The 11,785-nt window shown below is 39.8% G+C and overlaps 1 protein-coding gene across 9 annotated transcripts in view; it reads left to right on the top strand.

The window, feature by feature from the left end:
- The first annotated feature begins 272 nt into the window (after positions 1-272).
- The window catches only part of CDC14B (cell division cycle 14B), an 80,864-nt gene continuing 69,351 nt past the window's right edge, over positions 273-11,785 (top strand). For 8 of the 9 annotated variants that reach the window (XM_032788093.2, XM_032788088.2, XM_032788085.2 and 5 more), the window contains exon 1: positions 273-439. In XM_032788093.2, coding sequence (XP_032643984.1) covers positions 292-439 — 148 coding nt within the window. In that variant the 5' untranslated portion in view covers positions 273-291. The remainder of the gene's footprint in view (positions 440-11,785) is intronic. The other variant, XM_032788095.2, reaches the window with a different exon arrangement.

Here is an 11,785-nt window from a genome sequence, read left to right on the forward strand (position 1 = left end):
GGGTCACACAACCCTTTGCCCCAGCATACCCGTAATGAGCATTTACCACTATGACGTCACCGTACCCGACGTGATCGGGTCACGATGACGTCACACTCCCCCACCCAATCAGAGGCGCAGGGAGGGGGCGCGGAGCCCCCGCTACGGGGAGGCGGCCGAGGAGCGTCAGCGACTGCTGTTCCTGGCTCCGGGTCGCTCCCCTCAGGCAGCCCGAGCCCCGGCCCAGGGGAGCGGCTCAGCGCGGGGGGATGAGCCCGGCTGCTTCGCACCCCCCGTAACGGCGCCGCCGCCATGAAGCGGAAGAACTGGGCCGGGGTCCGGCGACACTCGGCCCCGGCGCCGCCGGCCGTGAAGAAAACTCGGAGCGCAGCGGCTGCAGCTGCGGGAGTGGAAGAGGAGCCGCCCCCGTCCGGGCCGGAGAGCCGCATGGAAGTCACCGGTGAGCGGGGGAGCCGGGGGCGGGAGGCACCTACGCCCGGCTTGCCGTGCCCGTGCAGGCATCTCTGACACCGTGTGTGCGGTGGGCAGCGGTAGCGTCAGTCCCGGGGCAGCAGCAGGGTCTGTGTGGCGGGATTGGCGGAACTTGCTCGTCCCGCTCCACTGGAGGGAAGGCACCAACCAGCTTTTCCCTCTCACCAGACTTCAAAATAATAGGTTAGAGCAAAATCCTTCTCCCTGCGTCCACTTGCCTCTCGCAGCAGCCTCGGCCCCCGCCGCGCTTCGCTGTGCGCGTTACAAGTTGCTGTCAAACTTTGTGGGAGCCGGCACCTTGTGGGTTTTGTTTGAAATGCTAGCCCTAGAGCGGAGGGGGCTTGGCAGGTGGTTCACGGGTCTCCCTGACAGCGCGGAGAAAATATGTAGGTCTCCCGTGGCCTGAAATGCCTCTGCAAAGTTTCTGCCGTTTAAAAATCATTAGCCGAATGCGTTAAACATGCATTAGGAGTGGCCTACTCATCCCGTCTTGCAGTACTGACTTTACCTTCCCACCATCCTCTCTGTTTCCTCAGGGTAGCCTCCAGTATAGGCAAACAATGTTTTGTTGTCTTTTGCCGACTCACTTAATAAATGCTTGCCTGACTGGCTGTTGTGGATAAAATAATTATTTTACACAAATTTCAATTCTGAATGTTTTTACCATAACAGAAAAAATGCAGACAAAAGTGCCTCTGATTTAGCATTCTTATCCACATCACAGAAGTCCAGAAAGGGCCACTTTTAAAGGGCAGCACTAGAAAACAGCTGTCTTGCACTATTTTACAGTACTGATGGAAAAGAAGAATGGAAATATAGTGCAACCTGTCAACCTTCTTAGTCTTCTGTGTGAACATATGGTGTGGTCTGTAATATACAGGAGGTCAGACTAGAACAGTGGTTCCCAAACTGTTTGTATTAGCAACTCCTTTCAGACAGCAAGCCTCTCCTTATAAATTAAAAACACTTTTTAATGCTATTTTAAATGCTAAATTTATAACCAAATTGTTTAAAATAAATCAGTCTTTTCTTACTACTTTTAAATTAAGACTAACACTTTTTTTATCAAATTATTATGAGCAGAATTTTTTTTTTTAAATAGTTACTATTCAATACTGGGAGCAGGGAGTGAAGAAACTTTGTCAATATCACTTTTCACAGCAGACTTAGCGCCCCACTGCCACTCTTACTTCTCAGCTGCTCTGCCTTCAGATCTGAGAGGCTGTGAAAAATATTAACAAATATCACTTTCCAGAGCAGACTTACTAGTGCTATGTGTTCCCCCTAAGGCAGTGGTAGGCAGCCTGTGGCTCACAGGCTGCACGCTGCCTGTCAGGGTAATCTGCTGGAGGGCCACGAGACAGTGTTTACATTAACCGTCCACAGGCACGGCCACCCACATCTCCCAGTGGCCACGGTTTACCATTCCCAGCCAATGGGAGCTGTGGGAAGTGGCAGCCAGCACATCCCTGTGGCTCATGCTGCTTCTCGGAGCTCCCATTGGCTAGGAATGGCGAACCGAGGCCATAGGAACTGCAGGGTGGCCGTGCCTGTGGACGGTTAATGTGCACAGTGTCCTGCAACCTGCCAATGGATTACCCTGACAGGGCTGCAGGTTGCCCACCACTGCTCTAAGGTGTGCGCCTCTGCGGCTCCACAAGAAAGCACCTAATTAGCGGAGCGGAGCAGGCGCATAGCCACGGCTAGGCCTGGACCCTGGAGAGGATGTGTAAGGTGAGGTGGGGGGGAGTAGAGGGTGGGTTGGGACAGTGGTGGATGGGAAACTTGGGGCATGCAGGGCTACGGTGAGGAGAGATGCCTCTGCCCCCAGGCCGAGGACTGCAGCGGGGAGAGATGCTTTTCCCCACTGCCGCCTGCTCACTCTTTCTGCAGTAGAACCACACCAGTTTGGCTGGGTTATACAGAAGGGTAACAGGATTTGATGCCTTGACATGTTCAGTATATCTAGATGCATAGGAAAAGTGTCAATGTTGTCCTATTCAATTACTGACAAAGCCATGATCTGATTCCCTAGCAGAAAGTATTATAATATAATCTTGCAAATTAGAAAACTGGCTTTTACAATTCACATGCTAAATGGCAGTTATCTACATATCTCTTGTAACAGAAATTATAGAAGGCCCTGTATTACTTTTTAGCAAAAACTAATATATTGATTAGTGAGAATGGATACATAGCAAGGTCAACTTCAGATGTAGCTTCAGCAACCCTTAAGTATAACCAGCAATTTAGGTTTGTTTTTTGTATTGGTGGTGCATATCTGTACATTCTCAATATTAGTGCTGGACATAACAAAATTCATCCCGCACGTGGATGAAAAAAATTAGAGGGAACATTTCTAGTGCCCCATTGCCACCTTTACTTCTGGGCTGCTGCTGGTCGCAAGCGCTGCCATCAGAGCTGAGTAGCGAGAGAGTGGCAGCTGCTGGCCCAGGCTCCCAACTCTGAAGGCAGCATCACTGCCAACAGCAGCACAGAACTGTGGAAGTAAGGGTGGCAATGTCATGCCATGCCATTCCTATTTCTGCCTAAAGTTTGACCGTTGTGCTGGAATGGGGGCTAAGGCAAATTTTAGAGTGGCTATAGCCCTTGCAAGCCCCCCTTGAGCTTCCCTGCCTGGCTGTCTAACTGGTAAATTATAATTTTTGTTTTTGCTGATCCCAGTGTTCTGCTTGGTTTGCAGTTTAATGCAGCTCTTCAACTGCTGAACAGTCAAGCTCTCTAATGTTGTCTCGGCCTCACTTTTTCAGTCACAAGCCAGCAAAGCTGCTTGCATGATACTACAATCCCCAGAGTCCAATTTCCTTAAAGTAGTGAAAATACAAATATATATTTTGTTTAGGATCAATGATTACTGCATTATATGTTTACAATATTTTTGAAGTAAATACACTACATTGCAATGGAAGGGTGTATGTAATTTTCTTTAACGCTAGATTTAAATTATATGTATTATAGAAGTTGAAATGTTTCATGCAGGTACGCGTGACCTCCATGTAATAACCTTGCCACCCTGTGAGAGGTTGCGTTGTAATTGCCAATTTGAGTACCCCTGGACTAGATGATCTGGTGGTCCCTTCTGGCCTTAAACTCTGTAACTGTGTGTTTTTTAAAAATTGATATTTGGTCTTTGGAAAAGAATTAAATTTTTTTCATAAAACACCCTATTTCTTTGTCTGCCCTTATCTCATGCTCTCTGCTTCACCAAAGAAAATGGTGAGTAAACGCCAGGCTCCGCTCCTCTAGGCAACTCTGCACAAACTGCTCAACCTGCACGGAGTCAGTGCCTTCAGTTGTGCTTCATTTTGGCAAAGGAGTCTGCCTCTGCGGAGCAGTATGCAGGGTTTGGGTTGCTATTTTCTAGTTTAAAGGGATATTTGAACTCTAGTTAGTTTAAAAATTTTTTAATACAATTGGGGATTGTAGCTGCCCTTCAGTTTCCTTGCCAACTTTTCAGAATGATATGACTAAAGCCATGGCTACACTGGCGCTTTACAGCGCTGCAACTTTCTCGCTCAGGGGTGTGAAAAAAACACCCCCCTGAGCGCTGCAAGATACAGCGCTGTAAAGCGTCAGTGTAAACAGTGTTGCAGCGCTGGGAGCGCCGCTCCCAGTGCTGCAAGCTAAACCCCATGAGGATGTGGAGTACGTGCAGCCCCAGCACTGGTGCTGCGACTACACTCACACTTCAAAGCGCTCCCACGACAGCGCTTTGACATTTCGAGTGTAGCCATACCCTTACTTAAAAAACAAACACAAAACTCTTTCCTCTTCCTGTGTGACAGACGCATGCAAATAGGAAACTGTGTATACTCAGTTTCACTCCCTTCTATAGACAAAGTAAACAAACTGGGAAAAAAAGTCTTTGTTACAGTGGTGTAGGTGGTACTTGTAGCAATAGCTGGTTTAAAAAAATAGATTGAAGTATTTTTGGTTTTTTTTTTCCAATTAGTTGATGGTTTCCCTTAAATTAAAACAAAGCTAGAAATGACGTGTTAAGGTTCACACAATTTTATCGTGGGAAAACATATAACATTTTGGGGACAGGGCCTGGTGGACCGAGTATATAAACTCAAAACAGTGCCAGACTCCCATTTTAAAACAAACCAAACAAATGGTGTTGGAAAGTAATCCAAAATAGTCCAGTCTAAAATAAAAATATTGTTAGATTTTGTCTACACAAGGAAATTTACTGATACAAATACACTTCTGTAGTTACACTGGTATAACTCCCTGTGTGGATACTTGTATTCCAGAATACTAGTGTCTCTTTCCCTAGGGTTTTTTATATTGCCTCCAAAGTGACATACACTATAATAGGAATACGCACTTTAATTCTGGAATAATAGTGTGCACACAGGGAGTTTTAGCATAATAGTTCTGCTGGTAAATTCCCCATGTAGACAACTGTTAGCAACTAGACAACTAGCATTCCTACCATTTCACATGGCATCACAATGCACAACCCTTAGTTCATCTAACTAAAGACACAGAAGACATAAAGCCCCAATCCTGCAAATACACATACTAGTAAATGGGACTCTGTCCAGGCTAACAAATATGCACTAAAGCATCTATTTGCAAAATCAGTGCCAAAATACTTGTGCACATTGCTGGTTGCCCTCTCCTTTTCTCCTAATGCAACAGCTTTAAAGAAACCTAAATATTTTTAAATCCTTCTAATCTGTGATGTAACAAATCATGGTGGTCTGATGTTGCATGCATGGATTACAAATTCTGTTGTGCGTTATATTTGGGTGTTTAATATTACAATTTACTCTTTGTCAGTATAAGCTTCAGTAAGTATTCTTTTAAAAAATTATTTCTCATATTCAGTTTTGCTTTTTTACCTTAACTCTCTCCAGGGCAGTCCTAACATCTTTTGAGATGTTTACTCTCGTGGTGTAAAAAGGGGCACTGGCTGGGAAAACACTGCAGATTTTCCCATATTCCTGTGAATGCATGGTAGGTACATGCCACATTCCAGGAATAACATTAGGGATGTAGGGAAATGATTGACTAAAGAATACAATTCCTTAAAGTTTCCATTGTGCTATATTACAGTGGATTTCAGATTTCATCATTTTTCTTCAACTAATGCATAACACTCAGATAATGTGAATTTTATTTGCCAAAACTGAACAAACTCATCTCCACTTATTAGATGTAATCTCCCATGTCTTTCAAAATGATAGCTATATACAATCCAAAGAAATTGTAGAGATTTTATTTAAGATGAATAGGCAGTTTTTGATTTCCTATCTTTGGTATGTATGTTCTGTACAGTTCTCTAGCTTTACCTGAGAAGTAAGCTTCTAAAGCATGTTGTGTTGCATTGTAACTTTCCAACAAAATTATTTAGACTTTTAGCAATAATTACAATTTGCAAAATGACTGTAATATTTTGGAGTAGGGCTGCCAAGCAATTTCAGAAATTAATTGTGATTAATTGTGCTGTTAAACAGTAGAATACCATTTTTATTTAAATATTTTTGGATGTTTTCTACATTTTCAAAAATACTGATTTCAATTACAACACAGAATACAAAGTGTACAGTACTCACTTTATTTTTGATTACAAATATTTGCACTGTAAAAAACAAAAGAAATAGTATTTTTCAGTTCACTGCATTATGTATTCTACATACTTCTACATTTGTAAGTTCAGCTTTCATGATAAAACAGTTTCACTACAGTAGTTGTACTGTACACTACAAGTACTGTAGTGAAATTGCTTTATCATGAAAGTTGAACTTACAAATGTAGAATTATGTAGAATAAAAAAAAATGCATTCAAAAATAAAATCATGTAAAACATTAGAGCCTACAAGTCCACTCAGTCCTATGTCAGCCAATCATTCAGACAAACGAGTTTGGCTGCAATTTGTAGGAGATAATGCTGCCTGCTTCTTGTTAATAATATCACCTGAAAGTGAGAACAGGTGTTCGCATTGCGCTGTTGTAGCTGGTGTCACAAGAAATTTACATGCCAGATGCGCTAAGGATTCATATGTCCTTTTATGCTTCAACCACCATTCCAGAGAACATGCGTCCATGCCGTAGATGGGTTCTGCTCGATAATGATCCAAAACAGAGCGGAGCGATGCATGTTCATCATCTGAGTCAGATGCCACCTGCAGAAGGTTGATTTTCTTTTGTGGTGGTTTGGGTTCTGTAGTTTCTGCATCTGAGTATTGCTCTTTTAAGATTTTTGAAAGCAAGCTCCACACCTCATTCCTCTCAGATTTTGGAAGGCACTTCAGATTCTTAAACCTTGGGTCGAGTGCTGTAGAAATCTCACCATTGGTATCTTCTTTGCATTTTGTCAAATCTGATGTGAAAAGTGTTTTTAAGACAAACGTGCTGGGTCGTCGTCATCTGAGACTGCTATAACATGAAATATATGGCAGAATGTGGGTAAAACAGAACAAGAGATGTACAATTCTCCCCCAAAGAGTTCAGTCACAAATTTAATTAACATTTTTTAACCAGCGTCATCAGCATGGAAACATGTTCTCTGGGATGGTGACTGAAGCATGAAGGTACATACAAATGTTTAGCATATCTGGCACATAAATACCTTGCAGTGCCGGCACAAAAGTGCCATGTGAATGCCTGTTCTCACTTTCAGTTGACATTGTAAATTAAGAAGCAGGCACCAATATCTCCCGCAAATGTAAACAAACTTATTTGTCTTAGCGATTGGCTGAACAAGAAGTAGGACTGAGTGGACTTGTGGACTCTAAAGTTTTATTTTGTTTTGTTTTTGAGTGCAGTTATGTAACAAAAAAAATGTGTAAGTTACACTTTCACGATAAAGAGATTGTGCTACAGTACTTGTATGAGGTGAATTGAAAAATACTGTTTTCTCATGTATATCATTTTTACAGTGCAATTTCGCTATAAAATATTATAAGTGAAGCACTGATCCCACTTTGTATTGGTGTAATAGATTGATATTTGATAATGTAGAAACATTCCAAAAACTTTATAACTTCGTTGGTATTTGTTATGTTTAAACGTGTGATTAATTGCATTATATTTGTTAGTAATAGCGTGGTAAACTGACTAATACCGACAGCCCTGCTGTTGGAGGTTCTCTTAGTTATTCAGGATGGGGTGCATTTTTTTTTTTTTTTTTTTTTTACATTGAGAAGTACTGTAAGGTCTGCACTATGCTCATGCTTTAATTGTGTCTCTTTTTACTTAAGCTGTCACTTGGAATTTTAATGAAATATTCTGTTGGTTTACTATATGCCTTGATAATTTCTTTTTAAACAACGTAATTTACAATTCTTTCTTGATATTGTTGCATTATGGAGAGTTTTTCAGACTATTGTTTGTAAACATTTTTCAGTGAGTTTTCATTATCAATCTCTCTCATTACAGGAGAAGTATGTAATTATTTATCAGCATGACCTCATTTTCTTATGACTCTTTCAAAATCTTCCTTGGTTTGAGAAACTGGTTAAGGCTTTTGTTGTCTAATCCAGTGCTAAAAGTGTGGGAACTCAGTTCTCTCAGATTTACGTGTCTGTTACATGGGAGCAGCAGAGAACAGAGACTCTCTCTGTCTTTATATATATATATATATATTATTTTAGAGAAAGTAGGGCCATGATTGTAGAACAGATATGCTCAGTCTGGGAAAAAAAACTATTTATATTCAAACAATGTCGTTAACTTCATATTTAATTTTAACCTGTGTCCTCATATTCTTGTTCAGAAAATATGCTGATACTTGGTTTCTATCATGGTTACCAGTTTTATCATCTCTTGGCTTTGATTTCTGCAGTGATGAGTGAATTCTTTATAATATGACTGATTGAAAAACTTCAGTTTTATGTAAATTAGTATGGCATCACATGGTGTTATACCTATATGTTATCTATTGCATCTTTTTGATAACTGCTAGGTTTAGAAAGAATTGTTTGGATTCTCTGAACCTTAACTTTTAACAAATATTGTGTACATAACTCAGATCTATAAAACACTTACTACTAGTACAGCAAATTACTCCCAGACTATGTTCTTTATTATTTGGCATATGCAGTGCAGTCAAACCAATCCAAACCATTCTTATCAACAATGTTCCAGGCATGAAGACCTCTGGGATAATAATATTCTTTATAATTCAGTATGAGCAAGACCATTTCAGATTCAAATAATTTAAGGTTTGTTAAAGTCTGTAGTATCTTTTTATATAAAAATGCGGTCTCTTACACATTTATCTTCTGAGGGACTTGTTAGTTGCCTTACCATCAAGTTCAAGAACTTACACTTGTTCTTTTGACAAAATGAATCTTCACTCTTCAGACACCAGAATAGTCTCTCTGGTAAGAAAGGGCATGTTTACTTGCTGTCTGATAATAAAGCGCTGTTGTGTATTAGCTGCCTTTTGAATTCAAAGTTCTGGCTGTAAAGACTTTGACTTGCAGATTCCTAGAGACATCAGGATTGTTGTGGGTGATAGAAAGGAGAATATATTTAGGAGGTGCTATTCATTCCTTTTCCAGAATCAAGTAAATAAGATCATGAAGGGGAAGCTGCTGATATCCTGTTGATACCCTGCATAGATATTTTCATAGCTCATTGCCTGTTTGTAGAGACAAGAAATACTTCCTTCTGTGAGGCAACCAGCCCTGCTCTTCCATCCCTCTGACACATGATTAGCAAGCTCCCCTTAGCTTCTGCCAGTGTAAAATTAAGCTTTGTTTTTCATCACTAAAACTTTCTTTTCTATTGAAATAATGTATATGAAAAATAGTTTTCAGATTTGTTGTAAATAAAACAAAATGCCTGGCTTTTAACTTTAAGATGCACAACTTTTTATTTAAATAAGTAGAAGAAAACATAAGTCCTTCTCCTGCAATCAGGACCCTTACAGAGCCCCACTGACTTAATTTCAGTTATAATCATTTCATAGTGTGTCTAATAGTGCTGTTTAAAACTGTAACAGGTTAATACTTGGTTATCATAAAATAGCCAGAAATGCTTTTGAGGAAACCTGAATAAAATAGTTCTGTTGAGTAGTTTCTCATCCTGCTGACACTATCATTGAGGCCAAAATACTCAGCATTGTAGTGAGATAGCAATCTGAGTAGGCAAAAGTAAATAACATAATTCTGTTCTGAAATTACTTCATTTTATATTCCTTTTTTTTAAATTTTCCAGTAGGGAGTACCTTAAAAATATGGAGTTTATTTGCAGTTTTATTGCAGATCAGTTGTTGTGAGTACTGACAGCTTCTCTGGGTGATGGCATTTAATACATACAGGTTTTATTTTTAGGCTGATGTGTAAATTAAGAATATTAAGCTTGCATTTCTTAAATGTATTCAGCTGTTCTGAATACAGCAACAGTTAAAATGATCCAAAGATAGCAATGAATAATGAAGGGGTAACAACCATTTAATAGTCCATGCATATTGTTCACCCATAATCTGAATCCTATTAAAGTGAGTAAGTGTGAAATGAGATTCAGATTTTGGGTGAGCAATATACACGGACTATTAAAGTGCGGTTTCTACTTTATTTTGAACTACGGTTAGATTATTTTAATTATTTGAAACATAAAAATCTGTGTTTTAAACAAATCGAGTCCTTTTTTTGAAAGAACATAAAGGGGAAAAGCTAAGCCAGCCAAATACTTTTTTTTTTTTTTTAATAGGTTGTCAGAAGCTGTTTACACTGTGTTCAGTAAGAAAAATAGCTTTTGTAATGACAACATTAGAGACTCTCCAGTCAATCTTTTTCTTTTGGAATTGTTTGTGGTATGAACACAAAGTTTAGAATTAACATATTATGAGTTTTGATTTAGGCTTAACACTGTAAGTGACTCCATTTAAATAAGGGAAATTTTTTTTCCCCTTTAATGTACAATGAAGGTCCAGTCTATGCTTAAGTTTTGCTGGCTGACTTATTTTTCCCTCATCCCTGACTGACTTAGATGTACGAGCAACTATCCTAGATGCAGTTATACCAGTAAAAAAGTTTGTATAGCTTATTTAATTCAGGAAACTAGTAGTATAAGTTATACCTGCAAAAGCATTCTTTTATTGGTATAAATTGTATCTTCCCCAAAATTGACATTTAGTGTAACTTATGGAAGATGTAAGTACTTTAAAAGAATAATGTGATCAACATTTGACAGTGGATTTTTTTTCCAGGCTAACCTAAGGGTTTGTTTCATAAGAACATAAGAATGGCCATACTGGGTTGGACCAAAGGTCCATCTAGTCCAGTATCTTGTCTTCCGACAGTGGCCAATGCCAGGTGCCCCAGAGGGAGTGAACAAAATAGATAATCATCAAGTGATCCATCCACTGTCACCCATTCCCAGCTTCTGGCAAACAGAGGCTAGGGACACCATCCCTGCCTATCCTGGTGAATAGCCATTGATTCTCCATGAGTTTTTCTTTTTGAACCCTCTTATAGTCTTGGCCTTCACAACATCCTCTGGCAAGGAGTGCCACAGGTTGACTGTGTGTTGTGTGAAACAATACTTCCTTTGGTTTCTTTTAAACCTGCTGCCTATTAATTTCATTTGGTGTCCCTTAGTTCTTGTGTTTCAAAATGAAAGGCACGTATTTTCAAACACAGAGTCCTAAAGTTAGGCTCATTAGTTCATATTTATACAGGGCTTTGGGGTGGAGTCCGGAGCAGTGGAGCTGCAGGTTTTTGCCTGGAGCTTGCTCCGGAGCCATAAAACAGCCCCAAAGCCCTATATTTATATACCTAAACAAGTTATTTGATTTTCAGAAATGCCAACTCACTTATTTAGAGTGGGATTTTCAAAGAAGCCTAGGAGAGTTAGGCACCTAATGCTCACTGACTTTCTGCAGGATTTGGACACCTAACTCCATGGGCTCCCTTTAAAAACGTATCCTTATTTTCTAAATACAGACTCCAAGAACCTAATTTAAAACACCTGTTTTTTGGAAAGCTTTGCCTGGTAGCTTCTATCTTGCTTGAGGAAATCCTACCTTATTTCTTCTTTGTTGGTTGTTAGTGTGGTTGGTTGGTGGCTGTTAGTTTTTTTTTTTTAGTTTTTATTTTTAATTGTCTTTCTTTATGCATCAATAAATTGAACTGATTAATTTAGAAACAAATCTATGAGAGAATGAGTGGACATAAGAGAAGGGAGGCTGTTTCAGTCTAATCAATAAGTTTTTGGCTGCAGTGCCAACTAAGCTTTGCAAACTAATTGAATGAAAAATTATGTTGTACTATTCAAGAATTCTAATAATATCTGTGGATTATCATCATAAATGAGAAAAATAAATTCTTTGGAT

Source organism: Chelonoidis abingdonii, chromosome 6, assembly GCF_003597395.2.
Source record: "Chelonoidis abingdonii isolate Lonesome George chromosome 6, CheloAbing_2.0, whole genome shotgun sequence".
Classification (NCBI taxonomy): domain Eukaryota; kingdom Metazoa; phylum Chordata; order Testudines; family Testudinidae; genus Chelonoidis; species Chelonoidis abingdonii.